Source organism: Electrophorus electricus, chromosome 7 (genome assembly GCF_013358815.1).
Source record: "Electrophorus electricus isolate fEleEle1 chromosome 7, fEleEle1.pri, whole genome shotgun sequence".
NCBI lineage: Eukaryota > Metazoa > Chordata > Actinopteri > Gymnotiformes > Gymnotidae > Electrophorus > Electrophorus electricus.
Window position 1 is genome coordinate 26,603,884 of NC_049541.1, and position 24,674 is coordinate 26,628,557.

At 45.9% G+C, this 24,674-nt stretch overlaps 1 protein-coding gene across 1 annotated transcript in view; it reads left to right on the plus strand.

The window, feature by feature from the left end:
* Positions 1–20,760, plus strand: part of cux1b (cut-like homeobox 1b) — a 98,527-nt gene extending 77,767 nt beyond the window's left edge. The window contains exons 15-23 of the mRNA XM_027019105.2: positions 17,151–17,287; positions 17,508–17,574; positions 17,695–17,807; positions 18,071–18,187; positions 18,418–18,501; positions 18,653–18,709; positions 18,929–19,009; positions 19,090–19,154; positions 19,510–20,760. Of these exons, the coding sequence (XP_026874906.2) occupies positions 17,151–17,287; positions 17,508–17,574; positions 17,695–17,807; positions 18,071–18,187; positions 18,418–18,501; positions 18,653–18,709; positions 18,929–19,009; positions 19,090–19,154; positions 19,510–19,570 (782 nt within the window). The 3' untranslated portion in view covers positions 19,571–20,760. The remainder of the gene's footprint in view (positions 1–17,150; positions 17,288–17,507; positions 17,575–17,694; positions 17,808–18,070; positions 18,188–18,417; positions 18,502–18,652; positions 18,710–18,928; positions 19,010–19,089; positions 19,155–19,509) is intronic.
* The last annotated feature ends 3,914 nt before the right edge of the window (positions 20,761–24,674 follow it).

Sequence of the window (24,674 nt, forward strand, 5' to 3'; positions counted from 1 at the left end):
AGGGAGAGGGGACTACCTCTTTGCCTCCCAGCCCACTGGTGGAGGCAGGAGGTAGAGACATAGGTGAAATTTAGCCGCAGAGGTGGAGCAAAGTCACTGTTAAAGGGTCGCACTGCTGTAGTCAATTACCCCATTGTAACACTGATGCATGGTAATGACCAAAGCCCCTTAGCCTACCGTGCCTCAGCTGTCCATTAATATGCAAATGACCAACCAATCACAGCCTGCAGTGAATAAGGGGAAGGTAAATGAAGCATTGGGGGGGGGGGGGTGTTCTGTGTCCTAGACAAGCATCTCTTACCCAAGTGACTGTCAGGCAGTGCACAGAGACAGAAGACAGCAGGGAGGTGGTGGAATGGACATGGGTAGAGGACCCACAGAGCACTGCCTGGATTGGCTGACACAGTGACGAGATTAGAGTGTGAAATAGAAAATAATATATAAAACGCAGACATTAGACTGCAGATTATGAGCTTCTCTGAAAGCCTTGAGGTAATGTGTTGGAATTGTGGTGGTGCTTTCCAGTGGGGGGTGTGTGTGTTTGTTTGCTTGTTTGTTTGTTTGTATTGTTTACGGGCCTTGCTTCCTACACACAGCTGGCTGCAGAAACAGTATGCTGTCCAAGCCACACGCACATGACACCCCTCCCCCCCAGCCTTGTTAGCAGTAGTGCCAAAGGCTGCTGGTATGTGAGGGTCAGTGTCACCCTGTCAGAGGGTCTTCTACCCTCTTACACCCCAGGAACTCCCACCGCCCCCTCCCAGGCCCATACCGACAGAACATCAGCACCCAGCACATGGTAGCAGTGCCTAATCGAGAGTGACTGCTTGCTCACTCTGTCTATAAATATCCATCTCTCTCTGCGTGTGTGCGTGCGTGTCTCTCTCTCTCTCTCTCTCTCTCTCTCTCTCTCTCTCTCTCTCTCTCTCTCTCTCTCGATTTATATATATATATATATATATATATATATATATATATATATATATATATATATATATATATATATATATATATATTAACAGCTGTCCCTCTCTCTATATACACCGATCAGCCACAACATTAAAACCACTGACAGGTGTAGCGAATAACATTATCTCGTTACAGTGGCACCTGTCAAGGACTGGGATATGTTCGACAGCAAGTGAACAGTCAGTTCTAGAAGTTGATGTTGGGCGCATTGTAAGGATCTGAGTGACTCTGACAAAGGCCAGATTGTGAAGGCTACACGACTGGGTCAGAACATCTCCAAAAACAGTTTCTTGGGTGTTCTTCAAGAACTGACTGCTTTAATATTGTTGCTGATCTATACGTATCTCTCCCTCCCGTCCTCCGTGTGTGTGTGTGTGTGTGTCTCATATATATAAAAATATAAAAATCTCCCATATGTGTGTGTATCTCCCATATATGTGTGTGTCTCTCTGTCGCGCACACACACACACACACACACACACACACATCTCCCATCCTCTCCATGCTTTGCAGCCTCTGTGCCTGGGTAACGGGAAGCTAATCAATAGTGACGGCTTCCCATGACTGCTCACTTGTGGCCTGCGTACAGGATAGGACTGCTGAGAGGGAGGATGGGAAGAGGGGGTTGGAGGGAGAAGTTGGAAGCGTGGGGGGCGAGCGGAGAAACGGAGCATCTCCGCTTTGGATCTCTCTCGTCTCCTGCAGAGAAACTGCAGAGAACGCTTCAGAAAATTGTGTGTTTTGTTATCAAGGAAATGCAGTATTTTGTAAAGGAATCAATATGCGATTGAGCTAACAAAGTCTCCTTTGTGGGTTGAGAGACATGTTTATTCCCAGCTCAGTGACGGAGAGAGCTGTGGCAGGCTGCAAGCTGTGTGAATAACCACACACGCGGCAGGGTGGCCGACACTCAGGCTAACACGGGCCTTCTGCCGAAGGGAATAGGCCCTTTCACAGGGACAGAGTGTGTGTGGCTACTGAGATACAGGCAGGTGGACACCAGGCAGACCAATACAGGCAAACAGATACCCCCCTCGCTCTCTCTCTCGTGCACTGTCTCTCACGCTCACTCTCGTGGGCATACGCATACAGAGGCAACTCCAGACAGTGGAGTACAGGTTCATTAGAAGCTGCTCAGAGCGGGGCTGCAGGACACGTTCATGTCATTAACGCACATATCTCCATACCTGACAACGGTGGCACAGCTAACCCTCCTAAATTAGTCGTTCCACACTCTGAATGAAGCAGGTTGTCAGCTTAAAACATTGAACATTGTCAAATATACGTTTTAGAAAGCATGACATCATGCAACACATGTATAAAGATTCTTTCCTCAGTGACGGATTGGTTGCAGGTGCAGTGGCTGTCACAGCGCATACACAGAGAGCATTGCACCATGGGAAACCAGTTGAGTGGAGGAACCATTTAGCTTCTGAATGACCTTGGACTGCAAGTGTAGTTCTGCAAAGGGAGGTTTAGCCATCTGCAAGGATAACCTTAGTAACGTGGAGCCCTGAGGAAACGGCGGCTGCTGATCAGTTTCCCGGACGTGCTGTGATGGTGTTAGAGCAGCAGGCGAAATGATGACATCTTTTTTTTTGTTTTTGTTTTATGGTTTGGCATAAATCTCTTAATCTTACTTGCTGTGTGTGTGTGTGTGTGTGTGTTTTGTTTTCTACTAAGAACTGTTTCTTCCTCTTCCTTCTCTTCCAGAAGGCACACCAAAGACGTCAGGCAGTTGCAGCCCAGCTCCTGAGTCCCCACTTAGCTCAGCCGAGGAGTCGGTGAAGAGCCTGGGTGAGCCTCTCGGCCTGCAGGCGTCAGGGTCAGAGCAGCCCCCACCCGGGGAGCCCTCAGAGGGCTCCCAACCCGGCACGCCCCTTCCCCTGTCCAGCCTGGGCTCCTCCGCACTCAGCATCCAGGAGATGGTGGCCATGTCGCCCGAGCTGGACACGTACGCCATCACCAAGAAGGTCAAGGAGGTGCTGACCGATAACAACCTGGGTGAGCTGCAGGGGGCTGTCGTGCATGTACACCTGTAGGGGGAGCAGTGAGCGCTAATGTAGCTGGGTGTTAAGGACTTATGGGTCTTAATGGAGATCAGTGGCAGGTTTATGTAAGGAAAAATTTATATATTTGTGTTCATGCAAGCACATGCATGCGCAGAGTAGAGTCTGCGCAGAGAGTTATGGTCTACGGAGACAACGCTGTCATTACACTTGACCCTACATGGCCCAGACACTAAAGAGAACTCAGAATAGTCTTTCTGCCTTGAAGAAGGCTTGGTGTTCGCCATCTGTTCAGCTGTGTAGGTCTCAGACAGGCTCGGCGAGGAGGCAGGTGAAGTGATGTCAAGTAGACCGGTTGCCTCCTTTTTGTCGGCTTGGATGTTTTATATTTACATTTACGGCATTTAGCAGACGCTCTTATCCAGAGCGACTTACAAACATGCTGTCATTTACTCATAGAATATATCCTAGCCAGTAGAGTAGGTTGGAGTCCAGTTTGGTGTTTTGTGTGTGTTGTTCTCCGAGTGGGTCTTTAGCTTTTCTCAAACTGTATCTGTCTCTTTGTGTTTTTGACTTAATAGGTCACAGTCATTTTAGACAATACAGAAGTTACATTTTTAGCGTGATATTTTTTTTAAAATTCCTCTTCTGGTAAATAACTATTGAAAGGTAATGGAGAAAAGGTTTGCTAACATTCCTGTGTCTGTGTGTCTGCACTGCAGGCCAGCGTCTGTTCGGGGAGACGATCCTGGGCCTGACGCAGGGCTCGGTGTCAGACCTGCTGGCTCGGCCTAAACCATGGCACAAGCTGAGCCTGAAGGGCCGCGAGCCATTCGTGCGCATGCAGCTGTGGCTTAGCGACCCACGCAACGTCGAGAAGCTCATGGACATGAAACGCATGGAGAAGAAAGGTAGGGGCGGGGCTGTGGGAAGGGAGGGGGCGGGGCTGTGGGAAGGCTGAATATTGTAGGGGTTCTGAATGTTTGTGGAGAACTCCAGCACAACACCACCAGGCACTGGTCACATGACCACAGCATGTGCAGCACTATATATGGCCAGTAGATGGACGCTACATGGATATACCTGTACACATCTGTCATCGTCTGGCCCTGAAAAATTAGCCACCACTCTGTCACTCTTACATGGCCGTTATCTGAACACACGATCTCTCTGATACTTTGTGTGAGTAGCGGATGTCTCACATGTAAACACACTGCTGTCTGCCTGTCTCTCGCTCTCACTCTCTCTCCCCCTCTCCCTTTTCCAATCTCTGCTTGTCTCCCACTCTCAATCCCTCTCTCCCCTTCTCCTTCCCTTCTCCACCTTTCCTACTCTGTCTCTGTTTCCCTCCCTCCTTGCTGTCTGTCGTCATGAGCTGTCACCATGTCTTCTCCTTCATTGGATTTGATGGGCCTCCTCATCTTCATTAACGTCTCATTGCCTCCTGGGCTCTCATTCTCTCTCTCTCCCCCTCTCTCTCTCCAACTCTTTCTCACGCTCCCCCTCTCTCTGCCCCTTGGTGAACAGTTTTGGAGTGGTTAGGCCTGCTTAGTGCTTCTCTCTGGCACAGGATGACATTATTGCTCTTTTCTGTAGCATGAGGGGTCAGAGGCCAGCTCAATAACACACACACACAGACAGACAACCGTGGCGCTCCAGCCCGTATGTTGATCTGTGCATCAGTCTGGGTGTGCACATACTCAGGTAGTGTGAGACCTCTGTCCCTGACTGGCTGATCTCCACACAGGCCCAAAACCCCACTCCAGCAGTAGACAGTTCTGTAGCCGTTCTGTAGAGAGGGCAGGGGTAGGAGCACGGCTGACCTCTGCCCAGTAGCCCGGCCTGAGGTGGAGCGGTGTGGGTGTAGGTGTGTGGGTGTCAGAGACAGCTGATCTTATTTGAATAAAATTATTCTAGACACTTTACTTCATTTAAATACCGTTTGTAATTGACCCCGAAGGCTTAGGCATTTGGAGTATGATTTCCTCAGCTGTTTTAGCTGTTAACTGTGGTACTTTTATGATGGGCTGCCTGATCATCATAAAGAGAGATTTATGGATTATGGATCTCATTTTGGCCATAAATTCTGAAAATACTCCCCAGAATATGGAAACTTTGTAGTCATAATCTAAATAAATTACATGATTTCTTTATATTCCTCATGAGCTACCTAAAGAACTGAAGTTCTCACTAAAACCAGAGAGTTCAGTAGTACAATACTGCCACCTGGTGATGGTCCTTATTATCTCATTATACATGATTTTTTAATGCCTGAGTTTACGTTACGTGTGTTGCGTGTTGAGGTCTGCGTGGCATGCCACATAGCCGAGATGCAGCATGCGTTTAGCAGCATGCTCCTGTCTCCGACGCCAACCGTCTGCCCTTCTCGTCTCTCCCTGCAGCCTACATGAAGCGGCGACACAGTTCCGTGAGCGACGCCCAGCCCGTGGACAGTGCCCTGCCAACGGGCGACTACGCCCAGAGCGGCAGCCCCCAGCCCCACCCACAGCAGCAGCTGAAGAAGCCGAGGGTGGTGCTGGCGCCGGAGGAGAAGGAGGCCCTGAAGCGCGCATACCAGCAGAAGCCCTACCCCTCGCCCAAGACCATCGAGGAGCTGGCCAGCCAGCTCAACCTGAAAACCAGCACCGTCATCAACTGGTTCCACAACTACAGGTACGCTCCTGGGCACTCCGCGTGCCATAGGCTGGCACACGAAGCCTCGCATGCCCCTTTTTCTAAGCATGTGTGATGTACCCAACTGGTTAAAGTATCACCAAAGATGAGAAATACACTTTACACTGTTTGGTGTGCAGTCAGCATGAAGTTAGCCATCAACTAGTAGGACCTGTGGAACTGTGGGACTCTGTGTTTATGGGACAGTATATTCAGCTGCTGCAGTCGTGGTGATGCACTATCATGGTTTTGGGCCATTCCACACTATTGATTTTATATTCACTTTGAGGTACACGACTTAAATCTCTCTCTCTGTTTCTGTCTCTCTTTCTCTGTCTTTCTCTCCAGGTCTCGTATCCGTCGCGAGCTCTTCATAGAGGAGATCCAAGCGGCTGCGTCAGGTGAGGGGGGCTCGCCTTCCGTCCGGGCGGGCAAAACGGTCGATACCGACAGCTGCGATGGCGCAGAGTCCGACGGGCCGGTGGAGGGGCGAGGCAGACCATTGCAAGCCGACAAGGTCCCGCCCACGGAGGAGGCAGCCCGAGCGGCCACCCCGGCCCTCTCCCCGGGCCAGACCGAACCCACTACCTCAGCTGGCGAGGCACCCGGGACCAGCCAGGCGAGCCCGCACGGAGGCCCCTCCGGCCTGGGGCTGTTTGGCTTCCCCGAGGCCACGCCATGTGCCGCCTCCTCCCGCAACCCCAAGGACAGTAGCTTGCGCAAGAAGAAAGCGGCTAACCTCAATAACATCATCCACCGGCTGGAGAAAGCAGCCAGCAAAGAAGAGCCTTCCGAATGGGAGTTCTGAGGCCTCGCTGAGCACTTACCCATCCCCCTCCTCATCTGCTCAACACACACACCCTCCCCCACCGCCCGTGTACCACATCTGTCCCAGGGGGAAGGAGGCCCCCTCCCATGGGCATAGCCAAAGCCTGCCGCGGCCATCTTTGATACGGACTCCCTTGTTGTGTTTTTTGTTTTTTTTTAAATGTTTTGTTCGTGATGAAGAGAATAGAGAATAAAATGGGGGCAGTGGTGGGAAAGACAAGAGGACAAAAAGAAAGAAAGAAGAAAAAATAAACCCAGGCCAAGCCCGAGGACTTATATTTCGGGTCCTTTTACTGAGATAAAGCACTTAGCCGCTCTGTCGGCCTTGGCGCCCCCTGGAGGCCGCCGCTGCGCTGCGTCCACACTCACCTGAGCATTAATCACAAGCATTAGGCAGACGACCCAGAGTTCTGAGCTGTGCCTCATGTCTAGGATTCTTAAAGGGGAGGGCGGCACACTCACCTCAGTGTACATGGACCCACACCTCCCTTTAAGAGATCCGATTCTTCACACTGTTCCTATGAGTTACTGTTACACACCTTTTTCTTAATCCCTGTCCGTGTGTGTGCACGTTATATTTTTAATCAAGGGCATCTTCATTTTACTTTTTTTTTTTTTTGCGCTCCACTGGCCAATGAGGACTGAAATAAAGAGAACAACCAAGGTGAGAGAAAAAAGCAAAACGTGGTGGATGTTGAGGAAGACGATGAGCATTGTTCTTCATCCTCAGTGCGTCCTCATCCGTCCCCTCCACGCAGGTCGTCTAATGGCCAAGGACCTGCACTGCCTCAGCCTCTGTTTTTAACTGGGAAGTCCTCCGATGAAGAACAGGTTTTATACTGCAGTTTGGTTGCCACTAAGAGATTGCACAGTCTTCTGACTCTAAAGGACAAACAAAAAAAGATCAGATGAAACAAAATACACATTTTGGAACATAGAATTGACATGAGAAAAAAAGTGTTTTAAAACTTTGGAAAGAAAAATCACTTTAATTCACAATTTAAAAAAAAAAAAATCAAACAAAAGATGCAAGGTGTAGAGAAAAACACAAGCGACTATTTCGTGGTAGGTGAAGTAGTGGTATGTCGTCATGGTGAGCTCCTACAGTGCATGTTCACAGCTTTAACACGCCCTGCACAGACCACAACACACACACACACCACATCTCTTATTGCCCTCTATTTTAGATCACTTTCAGGAAGTTCTGTATAAAAAAAAAAAAAATGTATAAAAACAACAAAATAATGAAATGGGGGGGGGGGGGGGGGGGGGTGAAAGGAAGAAAAAAAACATGGACAGAGCAAGACATCAGCAGAGATGATCCTGAAATGTGGCTAGATTGATGATAAAATAAGGCCTAATTTAATGAAAAGACACGTCAAGAGCACGGTGTTGGCTGCTGGCTGCAGGGAGTATGGGGGTTGTAGTTCTGGGGCATGTAGTACTGTGTCAGTAGGATAATGTGGTACTGTGTAAGGTTTGGTTTTAGGTTTTTGATTAGTTTTTCCTTCTCTCTCTCTCTCTCTCTCTCTCTCTCTCTCTCTCTGATAGTGTTGTGTGAGTAGCGCATGTCTCACATGTAAACACACTGCAGTCTGTCTCTTTCTCTCTCTCTCTCTCTCTCTCTCTCTCTCTCTCTCTCTCTCTCTTTCTCTCTCTCTCTCTCTCAAGTCGCCAAGAGATGCACAGTTCACTTTAGAACTGTAAACTCTGCAGTTCACGTGGCCATGCTGTGGAAGTGTCACATTTGGGTGTGAGAAGGGAGTGTGTGTGAGAGAGAGAACTTCTCAGCTCTCGGGATGCACATGCATTTTGTAGAGATGGGAGAAAAGCCCTCATGTGGAGATCACTGCCCTTCCTTGTCTTTTCCCGGCCAGTCTGATATAGCTCTGCAAAGCAGACCCATTGAAGGGTGCTGAAGACCGACTTTGGATCCATAATGCGTTTTTAAACTGTTACATTTAACAGAGCACAATAAGTACCAAGTATCAGATACCAAAGTGTTGTTAATACTTAAGAAATCAGTTTTCCTCCACCCTGAAGTGCTGATGCCAAATACTGGGAGAAACAATGGCGACTAGTCCTCCTTCCAGGCCGTCGTGGCCCAGGAAGGTTCCCACGTCGTTGGCATGTGTGCAGCGTATTGGCTTTTTCGTATCGAGGTTTCACTTTACAGCGGCACACAGCAACCTTGCTCTCCACCGCCCCGGTCTGTACGCATGCTGCTGTTATATCAGACAGGCATTCTCACACCGGACGTCCCTCCACCTGCCCCAAGTGTGTGTGTGTGTGTGTGTGTGTGTGTGTGTGTGTGTGTGTGTGTGTTTGTTTTAGGACGTATAGCATGTGTGAGACAGGTTTTAAGCCCTATCCTCCATTTCTGTGTTGGGTTGTTTTTGGTTGTACATAATTGTACACGAGCACTCTACTGCCACCCTTCAGTTTTTTCATAAGCTGTTCTTCATCATTATTATTGTTGTTATTATTATTATTAGGCTTCGAATGAAGTAGTGGATTTGATCCTGTTTTTCTATTACAATTACTCCTTTTATTGCCATTTCCTGAAGCACCATAGATTTACTGTTTCATTCTGCTTATTTATAGGTGCTTTATTTTTGACATTTTGGACTTTGACTTCTGTTCATTTTATTGTGTATTGGATTATAAGAGGACAAGTTACATAACTTTTATTTGGGGTTTTTTTTTTTTTAGACTGATAGACTGCCGGCAGTATTGGGTAATATTTACAAGATGTAGTTCTCATACGTTGTATATTGATGAATTATACAAATTATTTTAACTCATTTATAGTAATTTGAAATATAATGATGTCACTTAAATGATCACAATGGCATTGATGGCTAACTTTAAGCTTTTCACTTTTTTTAACAATTGATCCTGATTTATATGTTACTTTCAAGTAGTACGAAGCATTGTCTTTCGATATTCCCATATACAGATGCTGTTTTATTCTGCCCTTTCTCCGTCCTCTCTCTCTTCGTTTGATAAGGACATGCGTGCTGTTGTTGCCGTTGTTGGTTTTCCGAGCATGTTTCAAATCACTCAGGCCTGGTGTACACTGGTGTTGTATCTATGCTGTTCAGAGTGTTGTCGGTCACCAGAATGTTTGCACCTGTATCAGACCGTAGTGCTGTAGGGGTTGCATTCAGTAAAATGGGGGGGTGTGTTGGTAGCCCAGCAGTCATGTCCCCCTGACACACACTTTCTTTCAGTTTTTAAAACCTTTTTAAAAAAAAATGTAATTAAACAATCTGCCGAATTGGGGCCGCTTTGGTTTTGACTACAGTCTGTAGCGGTTAAGGCATGAGGAGGTGCTGGCGATCGTGCGCTCTCAGAGAGTGGCAGTAGGGAAAACACCGTGGACTTTGACCACTTACATGGCATCACCACGAAGTTGCTGCCTTAAAGTGCAGAGCTGCGAATACTGAGCATCCTCTGTGATTACTGCCCTTTCACCCATGACCACGCTGTTCACTTTATGCGCCATATTACTTAATGAAGTTCTGACCCCTAGGCTGCCAGGGACCCGCATGCATCTGTACTGCAAAGGCTTTCAAAACAGAAGACAGGAGTGAAGAAATTCTTAACGGTATTTGTCGGTACACTGCGATCTGTGGAACGCAGAGCCAAAGGCACCTGAGTATCAGGGTGGGGACTGCTGAAGCCCTGGTGCGACGCGGTCTAGAGCCGAGCCTGTGACGGTCCGTGCCGCTGAGATTACGCCGATGCCTGTGGAGTTTCTCGCAGGTCTGGTTAATTCCCTCCTCAAGCACTTAAAAAGTAGCACACTGCAATTCATGAGGCCACATTTAATGTCCATTCTTGAAAATGACCCTTATAAGTGGAGCCTAAGGCTTCCTGCCCAGGTGCCTAGCATGAGCCTACCCTTCCCTTTGACCCTGCGCAGTGCGCTTTACCTTTCACTGTGGTGATGCAGGTACCATAAGACACCCTGGGAGACTACTGCCAAACTCTCCTCTTGGTCTCCATCGGTACTCAAGGTGGCTGTGTTGGGTTCTAAACCTAATACTCACCTAGGCCATGCCTGGAAATCACTGCCTTCCCACGTCTGAACTGAAAACGCTCGTCTCTCAAATTCCTGACCTGAACCTGACGCCTTTGTAATTGCACAACGAGCGTTTTCCTGGTACGGTCATCCCTCTACTTCTAAAGCAGCACAAACCGCGGAGGACCTGGGCAGTTGTCCGATGCATCTTTGAGATGACCGGGACGAAGCTCGCCGGCGTCAATCAGCGCACTTAGTGTCCTGGAGGCTGTCCCACCCAGTGGGCCATGAGGGCAGCGTGAAGAGTGCCTTGTTCCTTTTATTACTTATTGTTTTGTTCATTATGACCATCCTGCACACAGTAGTTGTCAAAGGTGTCTTATTCGAATGCTAAATGCAAACAGCTCCTTGAATTAATTTTATTCTTTACTATGAAACATTGAAAACACTAAGTGTTACTTGTAAGTAAAAAAAATGATGTTTTTCTTTACATTTCAGTGATAAATGCTGTAAAAAATAGTAATTAAACGTAACTTTAAAGATGCTCTAATTTTCATTGATGGAAACGAGAACACTAAACTTGTGATAATCAAAAAACATTTGAGCCCTTGAAACAAAAAACCATATCGGACATTTCCCCCTTTTGTGTTATCAGTTATTTTAGTTTTATGTGAACTTTTACATCAAAATCATATTAAATGCTAAGTATGCTTTATTTAGTATTGCCTTACTTCATTCATGTGGGTATTTAAAAATAAAACATTTTTATAAAATTATAAAGCAATAATGCTTTATATTATTTTTATTTTGTAGAATGTAGAAAAACAATAAATGGACATGTATGGTTTTTCACCAGGGCTCCTTTACTGAACATGATGACGTTATTATTATTATTATTATTATTAACAACAACAACAAACCACAACTACCAGCTGAGCTGATGGAATATTTCTGTCTTGGAGGAGTGAGGTGATGTCCAGACTCTGCCAGTGTCTGAGCGTTAAGCCCAGCCTTGCAGCTCACTGTCTCTGAGAGTGCTCAGAATTCGCCATGTGGTAATAGCCTAAAGGATGTCCAGGCGCAGTCTGACCGCTGAGAGCCAGGTCCTCCTTGTGTCTGTAACCGCTCAGCTCTTGCCCCGAGGGCGTCTGACTTTTATGTTGCTTACGGATAACCGTTCTCATTGTTTTACACATCTGATTCATTCATGGAAAAGATTGAGCTGCAGATAACAAAGGGGGGCCTGTTGTTTTATTTTTTGTAGGGTGCCTCACCCCCACCCCCTTTTAATGTTATTGGATTGTGTGGTTTAATTTAATAAGGATGATGTCTGAAGCTCCAGGTATTTTGGTTTTGGCGGGGGCGGGGAGGGGTTCCTCTTTTGTTGGTTTCTTTTATCATCTGTTTGGGGTTATTACTGTTACATTTAACACTGACTGGTCAGTGGAAGATGTATTTTATTTGTGCTTATAAGAAGTTACTCATACACTGATACAAACACTGAGTTTGGCAGATGACTTGAAACGGACCCATTTGAAGTTTGTTTTATCAGAGGCTTTGACTGTCTTGCTTTGGTTTAATGCCTTTAAAATTTCTGTTATGTGATTTTTGATGAAGAACTCGAACCCATAAATCGTCTGCTGTTCATTTCACAAAAAAAAAGTCTTGACATCACATGAAAAGAAACCAAATACAGTAAAACGGGTTATTGTGTGCATGCGAGCGCATCTATCAGGTCAAGAACTGTAGGGTTATTTTGCCGTTCTTCGCTCTTTCTGGTACGCATCGTCTTCCCCCCGCCCCCCTCAACTTTAAGCTCAGGCAAAAAAAAAAAAAAAAAAAAAGTGTCATAGTTCACAAATTAAAAGCTTCTTTAAGTTATTTTTTTAAGATAAAAATGGACTTCTCTAATTGAAGTTAAATTTAAACCCTTTTATATAATTGCTTTAAAACGTCAAATAGCTAAAGCTGAACAGAGCAGATCTTACGGATCTTTGTCGTTTTGTCTTATAACCCAGTATTAACGCTAAACTGCTGTTGGTCTGTAGCCCCCAGTGTTTGGTGGCATTTTTTTGTTGTTTGGGGGGGTGGCACTAATCCAAGGTACAGAGTTTTTTGAAACAAAATGGAATGCCACCTGCGTGTAGCACCTACAGTAGATGAGGCGTTTTGTATTTCTGGACATTTTGAGTGCCGTGTTCTTGGAAAGATGCTTGCGAACCTATTTTTGCTTGGTTGCTTTAAGAGTTACACAGATCTGATGCAGTGGGCCCGGATTTACCAAGCGATATTTATTCATTTAGGGCATTTAATGGCTGATTCTAGTTTTAATAGCAATTCTTTGTGTAATTTTGGGTGTTTCCCATCGCATCTCGAAGATGCCTTCACGTCAAAATATTAAGTCAAGCTCCATTTTCTTGATCGTGTCGGCCTGAACAACGGATTGTGGGGTTGCAATTTTCATACAAGTGGTTTGTAAATTCAGGAATCTACCATTTACGGTTATTTTTCTATAGAGTTGAATCAGATATTCTATATGCCATCATACAAAGTTGTACAGATTTTACTGAGACATATCCTATTGAGTGTTGACCTGTTTGTCGTTAGTGGTCATGTATGTTTTGCTGAAGCTTTGTCGAGGAGGAGAACACTGGTCTTTATCAGGACAACCGAGCCTCGGTTGTTTTGTAGTTACTGAATTTTAATATGAAGAGCATTCTTCTGCAGGATTTCCAGAACCACTGGTATGCATGCGGGCACGCACCAAGCTATGTAGCGGATTAGACTGTATCTTTGTGAACTGTTCCTTTCTTTTTCATTGTTGCTTTTGTTTTCTTTCACGTTACATTTTAAACATAAATGATTTTCTCTCATCGTTTATTGAAAAGAAGCTTTAGGATGTAATTGATGTGACAAATGTCATGACTAGACCATTCACATCAACCTTTATCTTGCTCATGTCAGAAAATAGTTTGAGTATAGCAATTTATTATCTGTTTGAGTAGCGATTGCGGTATGTCATGTTCACAACCTTCAGCATAATCCAGTGACTGGTTACAACTGCTAGATGATTGGATTGATGGGAAACGTAGGCTGGACGGAACTGTGGCTAATTGTATCCTCCTAGCATGCATTATGGGTGTGCTTAGGTTTTTTCTTCATTTGTTTTTTGGTAGTCATCTGAAGATGAGGCCCGAGTGTCGCGTTATATTGGTGTAGTTGTACCGTTCCACCTTGGAGGTTCCTTATCTCTTACTGCATGGTTTCCATGGTTTTCTTTTTTCCTTTGGCTCTGGCCAGTTAGACCCAGTCTGGTGTGTGTGTGTGTGTGTGTGTGTGTGTGTGTGTGTGTGTGTGTGTGTGTGTGTGTGTGTGTGTGTGTGTGTGTGTGTGTGTGTGTGTGTGTGTGTGTGTGTGTGTGTGTGTGTGACCTTGTTCATTTAGCGAATCTTGTTTTCCCATGTCATAATTGTTTGATCATCACCTTAAACCAGGTCAACAGCATTTTGTAAGAAGTTGTTTCAGAGATTAACATTAGTCATTTGTATTTACAATAAGAAGAGAGAGAGAAAATGAACAGAACAGGTTTAAATGTAACTACTAAATGCCAGTTGTGTGGCTCTTCATGGTGGATCACTTTACTATGTAAGTTGCCCTACCAGATTTCTAGCATTTCTTTTGTAAAGGTCAAAAAGCTGGGACACTACTTTATTATCGGGGTGGGCCACATTTAAAAAAATACATTTTAAAAATACAAAAAGGGGTGGGGGATTTTTTGGCCATGCCCACACACAGCCTTAAAGTGCCAGAGGACTCTAACCCTCGCATATAATTAATGGGAAATGTTTTGTTTTTTTTGTCCATGAGCATTTGATAGCACTCACTACTAACGGGTTAAGACATGCACACAGTCCAAAAGAAGTACATGCTTACTTTCTATAATGTGTATAATATCTGTAATTAAATGTACAAACTTTATCACATCATGAAGTGCAGAAGCCTTTCAAGAGAAGAAAAGTCACTTTGAGGGCTTGATGACTTTTGATGTACTGATACACATTGAACATTCATGCCAAATAGTAGTTCTGATGTTCCCTAAGACTCTGCTATGGTTGAGATATATCTCTTCACATTGTTTTCTATGGTAGGATGTGTATATACTGTTTGTAGGTGGTGGTTGTTTTTTTTTGTTCTGTTGGTTTTTATCTGTTTCTCAGCTCTTTGTGGTGAAGGCATTTTTGTCACCAAATTGGAACTTCACATTGAAGTTTCCTTAAGCCCAGCGTCATGGACTTGAGTCAAGTGTTGAGTGCAGTCTGTAGGAGCAGTGTGGTCGTTCAGTGCGGTGTGTAGGAGCTGACTGTTCCATCTCGGAGCTTTCTCAGTGCTCCGTCCTCACCACCTCCGCCTTTCAGCCGTCTGGAGGCCGCTGCAAGGTGGAGGTAGTGAGCACGTGGTTTCACCAGATACCACCCCAAGTTCTGAAATGTTCCGCTCCTACTGTCCAGGAGAGAATGGTGAGAGGCTATACAAGACTGAGATGTGGTAGTCAGGCTCCATCGTGCATGCCAACACACACACATACACACACACACACACACACACACACACACACACCAGCTGCGAGCTTGAAGAGTCCGCACTGTGCTAAGCTTTAGCTGACTTTTGTGAGTGTGAGTGTGTGTGTGTGTGTGTCTGTGTGTGTGTGTATACACATGCGTGTGAATGCGTGCAGCATTTGGGCTGCCCATTGGTTTTAAGTTTTATTGGGCGGTTGTTTTGTTGGGCCGTTAGTTTTATTTTGAATTGTTTTGATAAATTATTTCCATTTTACTAGTGTTTTTTCATCATATTTTTCACTAGCTTGCTGGTGTGGTACTATCCAAATAACAGAATTAAGGCCTTTGTACAAATTTAATCCGGTCTCGCGTAGAACCACCCAAACCTGTTTCTTGTGGTTCATCGCAACGCTTAGACACAAAGACTCCAGTCCCCGTCCATTATTAGTCGTTGGCCCCGCCTCCTGCTCCACTCCACCCACGCATGCTTCACTATGATCAGTTCACTCAGACTGTTTCTGAGAACGAAGCCTTCTGGCCTCCCTCACCACAGTTCCCTCAGACATGGTCAGAGGCCCTTCATGCAGTGGGTTTGGGGTTTGGTTTCATGTCATTGTTCTCTGATCTTTGTTTTTTTTGTTGTTGTTTTGTTTCTTTCCTTGTTTCTAATGTAGTCTGTTCCCAGCACTGTAAGACAGTCCCTTATACAATATGGAAAAGCAATATGACTGTAAGAAATCTTCACAATGTATTATTGTTCTGATTATTATTCACTAGCACCCTAGGTGTGATAATTGAAGTAAATATCTTTTATACAAACACACACATGACGTAGTCTCTCTTTCCTTCCTTTCTTCCCGCTTTTTGACGTGTACATACCAAACTTGTAAAAAGCTTTTCACACGTATTTTCACATGACTTGTGGGAACATTCCTGTCAGTTTTGGAGTTTGTTTTTTGCGTGGTTTGTTTTTTTCCTCCTTCATATGTTTCTTGGCTTTTCCTACATTTGACAGCTGATGTCGATTGTGTAGGCACTGTTGGCTCTAGAAGCACAGCTGGTCACCGTTGGCATCAGCATTTTTTATATTGCATCATCATCCAGTGAGTCACAACACAGATCAGCATTTCCAAAGAGTACTTCCTCAAGGCCTTTCCTGTTCCCATGAAACATGAGCTCTCCCGATGTGCCGTTCTGGCCGGCCCTTGCATCTGTAGAGAGATGAGGCATCCTCTCTGCTGTTGTGGCCGGAGATGGAGGAAGACTTGCCCAGAGAGAGTCTCTCTGGAGAGACTGTTAGCAGCTGAGAGTGAGGGTGCTCTTCAAACGTGCCATGTCTCGGAGTGCTAACCTCAGGCCTTGCTGCTAAATGGTTCGAGCGCCCTGGAAAATCCTGATGTACTGAAATGCAGATGGCTGCTATGTTTGGTGTCTTCAGCTAATAACCTCCACCATTGTGGCCCAGAGCAATCTGTTCCATCCTTTATCCACTGTGTCTGAACGCCTTGTAGAATAAAGCATTACATGGGGTGTGAAAAGAGGTAAGGCATAGTCGTTTTACACGTGTCATTTGTATTTTACATGAATGTTGTTTACAATTTGTGTAAATATGTACAATCCCTAGTCACTTTATTAGGAAGGTTATGTTATGGTGCACAGCTGTGCAGTTGCAGACTGTCACCGATGTGACTGACACACATACCAGCTCAATGGCCCCATGCCACTACTGTATCGGAGTCCCTGCTGTGTGGAGGATGGTCCACCACCTAAATCATATCCAGTCAGCAGTGGTCACGTAGTCAGAGCCTGACCAGTGACGAGTGCGGTAGAACGTACTGGTGAGAGGGAGTGTAACTATAGGGTGGTTTTATAGTTATTCATAATAAAGTGGCAGGTACGTGTGTGTTTATAATGCTGTTAATTAACTCAAGGCTGTACTCTTAAAGGAAGCTTTTATTACTACCCAGCCAAGAGCAAGTGATCGCAGTAATGGTTAAGAACTGTTTCTGATGGAGTGCCACCTGTGTTAGGATGATGGTAATGGTCGTGATGAGTTTGCATGGTTCTGACGCGTGTGTGTGTTAGGACGTTACACAGCGCTCCAGGTGGAGTTCACGGCTGCGGTGAAGACCAGTGCTGAGCAGAAGGACCTCATCTTGAAGTTGGAGCAGGATCTGAGCACAATCCAGACCATGTCCTCCCTGCCACGCCCTGACACTGAGGTGCCAAGCCTACACTGGCCACACCCACAGCTCATTTACGTGTAACATGTTTTGAGTAGAAATTATTACTGCCTGCTCATCTAAGAACACAGTCGTTTCTAAACCCACACCTCTGTCATAACCTCTTCATCTGGTCAGTTTCTTGCAAACCCCCAAGTGTTGTCATCTGATGAAATTAACATAACCTGGATAAGGAAGGAGAGTCTTTTTATTACACTAGGGGGCAGACCTGAGTGGTATGGACGGAATCCCAGAACCTATCAAGGAGGCCACAGCTCTGTTCTCAGGTTACTGCCATTCCAAAATGAACCCCATTGACAAATGAACTCTGACCCACTGACCTGTGAAAATATTGACTAAAGTTTGTTTGTGTGTATGTGCGCGTGCATGCATGTACACATACCCAGGTATGGGCGGCTCCTCCCAAGCTGAGCTACCTCAGGGTCAGATGGACTCTCTGCTCTCCATCATCTCCAGTCAGAGAGAGAGATTCCGAGCTCGCAACCAGGAGCTGGAGGCTGTGAGTAGTGAAGCCTGCTGGAGTCTGTCAACACACACACACACACACACACACACACACACACACACACACACACACACACACTGTCTCACTCAGTACAGGAGTGAACACCCAATCACTCTTGTCCTCCACCTCCCTCCCTCTTTCCCTCCCCCCCCTCTCTCTCTCTCTCTCTCACCCCCTATATCCTCTCCCTCTGTCTTTCTGTCTCTCTCTCCCTCTCTTTCTCATATGCTATATCTCTCTCTCCCCATCCCCCCCAGGAGTCTCGTTCCCTGCAGCAAACCCTCCAGGCGTTGCAGAGTGAGCTGGACAGCCTGCGTGCTGACAACATCAAGCTGTATGAGAAGATCAAGTTCCTGCAGATCTACCCGACCAGAGTGAGTCCCGCTGAGTAGCTACGGGAACGGAGCAGCTGCTCTGTCAGCTGCAGAGCTGCCACACTACCTGCCGTTAGCAGGAGCAGTTGAAACCAGTGCTCATTTGTGAAGGGATATTTGTGGACCTGCTGTGTGTGTAGACATGAGCTAACAGTTGAGATCAGCAGTCGATCTGATGCTCTGGTTCTCTGTGTGTGTGTGTGTGTGTGTGTGTGTGTGTGTGTGTGTAGGCTGCAGGGACTGATGACACAGTCATGCGCTACTCCTCCCAGTATGAAGAGAGGCTGGACCCATTTGCCTCCTTCAGTAGGAAGGTGAGAGCTTACTCCACCCAGCACACACGACAGGCATGTCGGAGATCTGCTCCTCACACACAATGCAGTGTTTGGTGTTCCCATAGCATTTGACCTCTTGTGGTTCATTGTGTGATTTCCCATGATGCAGTTTGATCTCGTGTGTTCACAGGAGCGCCAGAGACGATACCTGAGCCTCAGCCCTTGGGACAAAGCCACCCTGAGCCTGGTCTCTGTCGTGCGCACGCGCACACAAACACACACACACGCACCCATTCACTCACACATAACCATATAACCCCACACAAACACACATACACTCCCATCCATATGCATATAGAAACGTACGCAAACATGCACACGTTCCACGTGGCGTACTCTACAGTGCATTAGATGTGCAGGAGACTTTACACTGATCTCTGGTCTTTTTGCATTTCCTGTTTTTCAGGGTCGTGTCATCTTGTCCAATAAAATGGCCAGAACTGTTGCTTTTTTCTACATTCTCTTCCTGCATTGTTTAGTCTTTCTGGTGAGGACACAACACGTTGCAGTTACCCTTCCTCTGGAGCACGCCGAATTACCTGTAGATTAATTGTGTGTGTGTTTCAGGTACTCTATAAAACAGCCTGGAGTGAAAGCATTGGCCGAGATTGTGCTGCATTCTGTGCTAAGAAGTGAGTGTGTCTATGTTTTCAAACGTCCTTCCTGGGGTGGTCATTAAAACACCCTCCCTGACCCGCCCCTCAGCGTCCACTTTTGTTCCACGGCTCTCTGGGGGGCGTTTCAGAGGTGCATGGTTACATACTGCAGCCCAGCCGACGCCTCCACTGCTGACACTGGTCAGTTCCTGACCACAGGGCCACTGCTGACGGGACAGGATTCATGTGGTGAACCGTTCTCCACACAGCGGGGGCTCTGGCGTGGTAGTGGCATGGTTTGGTGTGTTGAGCTGGTATGACTATGGCTAGCATGACACTCTCTCTCCCTTCCTCCCTCTCCCTCCCTCCCTCTCCCTCATCCTCCCTGCAGGTACTCGGATCATCTGCACCGTTTCCATGAGAACGGGGACAACCCAGATATGTGGCAGTGATGTCTCACACAGGACAAATGATGCTGTGTTCAGAGCCGCCTCAAACTCTCAGCTTTCTAGTTACCAGGTTCTAACATTGTTTTCAGTGGGTGCTTCTACAAAATTAGAAATGCTCTTTAAATTTAAGGCTACCTTGTCCTACGTGGTTTCTCAGTATATCCTTTTGCTATAACGATATGTCTAGTAACTAGGGGCAGAACTAAGTTTAAAAAGCCCTGAAAAAAAATTAAGGAAATTACATGGCACAATTACACATTAAAATCAGTCAATTTGAAATGTATTTGTAACTTCCATCTGAGAAGACGCATCAGTAAAACTTGTGTTTTCAGTAGCTCTTAAACCAGAGCATGCACACATCGTTAGGACAGCGGCCTAGTATCCCGCTTCAGATGTCTGCATTAGCTGCATGTAGCCACGAGAGGGCGTGAGTTTTGTTTGCGCTTAGTTTCCTTTCACGTTAGACTCCCGTAACTCTTGATTCCACACGAATCTGACATCTAATGAACTCGGAGATACATTTTGAGAATGATTGCTGTGTTGATTCAAAAATATCATTCCAGATAACAGTACCAAACCTATAATACTTTAATATGGTGATTGTGGATCTTTAGAAAGAGGGGATCAGATTATCGGTGAATCTGAATCATATAGTAGGAGATTAAATTAGGGTGATTACAGTATAGAGATGAGTCTGTGGTGGCTTTTTCTTCCACAATCCCTAAATGCTCGGTGTAGTGTTAGAAACATTATACACGAGCAGTTACTATGATTCAGCCTCAACCACAAATCACACTTTGATGATGGGGTCATTGACTTTTGTTCTTATGCAATATCTTATTAGGAAGAGTTAATAAACATGTTAAAATTATGGCATATTAAAGAATTTGTTAAATGGTTTTAACTGGTTGAATGGTTATGCTGTCTCATGCGTTTAATGTAATCTGCAACCTTGGGGGAATGAAGTGCTAATGTCAAGATTTATATGTTGATGACCCATGAGAAAAACATCAAGAAATCTTGAAAATGCCAGTGGAAACCTGAATGAACTTAGATGCAAGATCCTGTTCTTTAATCATATCGGTATGTCACCTTATGGTCCAAGGTCTTTGTTTCCTCTTGCATCTATGTGGTCAGCTCTGTCTTTGTCAGTTATTTCTCTGAATAGCAAAATAAAAGCGTTGAGCATCCTGGGGGAGTGTGTCAGTCATTTGTCCTGTGCGTAGTTTACAAGCTTGCGGGTCATCTTGTTAGATCACACAAACAAAAAATCTGTCTCTAGACATGACGTCTGATACCTGATCTATTTAGATATGGGTTATAGGTAGTTAATATGAAAGATGGCTGATATGAGGGAGGTGCAGTAAAGGTTAGGGATCTGGTGACCGTTACCTGGTGTGCGGCCTGTCTGTTCCTCACCTGGCCTTTTTGCCTCACATCTGCCACACTCACACGGCGTGACCTTCTATCTACCTGCTCAACATGTCTGATCTGCTGACCAATTAGGAGAATTCATCAAATTAGGCCCATTCAAACATGCATGTGTGTTGTATCTGTTGAACAGACTGATGGAGACCAACCTTAGCAGGGACCCTTCTAGGAGAAAAATCTGTTTGTTTGTTTTTTCCTGTTTTAAGACTAGATCTTTGCATGCCTCAAAGCTGAGGACATGTTCTGTCCATTAAGTGGTCTGGAGCTCAAATTTCTCTCCACACTGAAGAATGTTAATGAATGCTCCAGATACAGTTAACGTAGTCCTGGGGGATATATTTATGGATTGAAATGATAGTAGCAGGTCACATATGTTAAAATCATTCTGTATGTTTCACTGATTTGAATTTGTATTTATATATATATATATATATATATATATATATATATATATATATATATATATATATATATATATATATATATATAATCACATCACACATTTATTTATTTACCTTTGCAATGCGAAGAGAATGTGTGTTTACTTCTGGTCCATGTATAGCCAACTTCATGTACTGCTGCTTCACGAGACAACTTGCACAATCTATAACTTCCACATGCATATATTTAAATATTAAGTTCTTCATTATTCTATGGAACCCTTCTTTGGGTTATTTTTTGTCATGTGTCTGAAGTAAATTTACAAATTTTCTAGTAATCGCTAAATTCAATATGAATAATTATAAATAGAAATTGGTGGGGACTGATTAACGTACTATAGTGGTTTTGGCGACCAGGGCATTTGTCATTTTTAAGAGTACTGGTGTTTTGCAGAAAGTGTTACTAAAAAATACGCTCTGCGTTAGTGGTGAGACGTAATGGGCTGTTGGGGTCTTGGGTAGCTGTGATGCTGTGAAGGCTGTGCGCAAACAAATGAATAATTAATGTGGAGTCTCTTTAACAAGTGCCGTCATGCTCGCGCTTTTCCACGTTCATTAGAGTAAAGAGACCCCTCCACTCCTGCCGCAATCATTCCCCTGAGCTGTTTGTTAACGTCTGGGAGGCAAACAGACTTGTAAGTGCAGGTAATGGGAGAAGGTCTCCGAGCATACCAGCTGATGCTTGGCTTCCAAACACACTATAGAGCACAGCGAGCATTCGTGTGGAGGAACTGACTTTTGTGTAACGAGCTCGGTCATAAGTCAGATGAGCCCGGTAAGTTGATAGATCTGGTGTTTGGACCCAGCATGGGCACACACATGTAGAGATGTTGTCTAAAGCGTGATCGTGTTGCCCTGGGTGATCACGCTGGCACGTACTGGGTGATCACCGTAACTGGGTGATACGGTCCAGAGAGACGAGTGGACCGCGATTGCATACTCCCTCTCCTCCAGTGCAGCCCTCCCAATGTGCACCTGGCCTGAAATGTCACTGAGTTTTGGTTGTTGCTGTTCACGTACAGAAACTTTCTGCCAGTGTTTTTTGCCCAGTAAGGCAGTAATAGAACACTCATGGTTTAAGCATTGTGAGGTGTATGCATCAGGTAATAAACTAGTCATCTCTCTCTGCAGGAAGCCTCCAGTCCAACATGTTAAAGAGAACACTAAAGGCTAGAGTTCTGTTGGAAGTGCTGCTCCTTTGCTGTCATGTGATGCGTTTAATGCAGTCATGGGAGATGTTATTTCATGGCTCCCTGTACAAGCTGTGTGCTTCCTGCCTGCTTTGTGATTGGCAGATGGAGCTGGAGTGAGGTGGCCGTTCCAAGGTTGCGAACGTCTGCAGTGGCTCGGCGTCAAACACAGGCCGCCCCGTGATGCTGCTGTCTTACCGCTACGGTTCGGTCTGGGATGTTCAAATGTTCATCCAGGTGTCCTCACCGTACATCTCAGATTGTTGCGCTGCTCCATTGATACTTTGACTCATCCTCTCATCCTCTCATTCTCAGCCGTGAATCTGCCGCCTGCAGAGCGGTGGAGTGTTGATACCTCGGTTCAGGAAACCCGTTGTTCGGGTCAGCTCCTCCCCCCTTCCCACTGGTGGAGATGACGGCTCCTCTGAGCTCCGTGCACTCATCGTGCCTACCCTGGGCGGTGGTGGGGGTGTGGGGAGTCACTATGGCAACGGAGCTTCATTGTCATATCACTCCTCTGATTCTCTGTGACTGTGTGGGTGAGTCATTGGTGCATATGACGAGTCCTGACCAATGGGAGACACGGCTGGATTCCCCAGGCCAACTGAGGGCACCCACCCTCTATCCCGCAGAAGGTGACAGTGTCTCCTAACACCATTATTCTGTCATGTCTGGCTTCGGATGTGACATGGTCATCATTGAAAGTTGGTTTTCTCAACATGGTGTACCTTTACTTGCTTTCGGTAGTGATCTGAGAATATACATGAACAAGGACCTGACAGATTTTTAGTCCAACTGCTGAGCGGTACTGGAAATGCAGAATCTTTGATGGCTTTCCATAAAACAGGAGCTAAGCGCTTATGCTTCTACTATTCGTGTGTGTGCTCTGTGTTTGGAGGACAGACTGTCACAGGGCCTTGTGTTTTAACTCCACCAGGTTTATACTAAACATGCTTGTAATTGATCACCTCTTAGGTCTGCGCTTACCCTTTCCCTCTTTCATACACACAAACACTTCCCTCTGCAGCTAGTTTTACCCTCACTTGACATGGCTTCTATCGAGTGCAGGTTTATAGTGAAGGTAACCCTGTAAAACTGGGTCAGGGAATGCAGGCCGAGCTGTGCAGGATAGCCCCCGCCAAGCTGCCCGTCCTCTCCTCCACCAGAGAGGTCGCCCCGTGGCTTCTGTGCTGATCCTCGGAAGGGCCGGAGTTGTGTTTAAATGCTTGAGTGGATGTGCTTGGCCCAGTGAAGAGTCCGGGTGACGATGGTGATGGCCTACATAACTCCTCCCAGGGGTTTGGGGTGAGACTGTATGCTTATCGTCTTGATTAAATCTGGGCCATGTTGTAGTACATTAAACTATTATATCAGATGTAGCATAACACCCTCCCCCCTTGAATTGGACTCAATACAATAAATTGGTCTGCATCTGAATAGTAATCGTGGGAAAGTGCAATGTATTACTTTTATCAATGCCTTATGAAAACTGAATTTTACAATGGCACATTTCAGTGTGGGGAAGGTGCTCTCAAAAAGAAATACCCAAAACTGTAGGGGATGTTGAGGGCAGCGGAGGACATCACCGATGTGCTCTTTCCTCATTTCCTCTTGCACTTTGTCTGTCCATCCCTCTGCTGCACTCCTTCCTGCCCCCCGTCCCCAGAGACCAGCCTTAACCTCTCCTCCATGCGTGTCGTGGGAATTGCAGTGCTTTAGGGGAAGTCCTCTCTCAGAAGAAGAAAAGCGTGCGCCTTGGACGTGATGGGCTGCATTCTGCCAGGCTAGGCATCGGTTGCCATGGCGTTTCCTCTGGGTTTGTGTGCGTTGCTCCCTTCCCCCTCTGTCCAGAGATCTCAGTCGATTCGACCCTTCCGGCAGAAAACGGCGGAAGGATCAATAAGGTCCTGTGGAGGTTAGATACACACGCCCTTGCATGCCGTGTGTGCTACAGCAGCAGTGTGATGGGGACAGCACACACACCTCTGCTCATCTCAGTGTTATTGTGCCTGTTGGGGTTTCCAGCACCGTGGCAGTACGAGACTC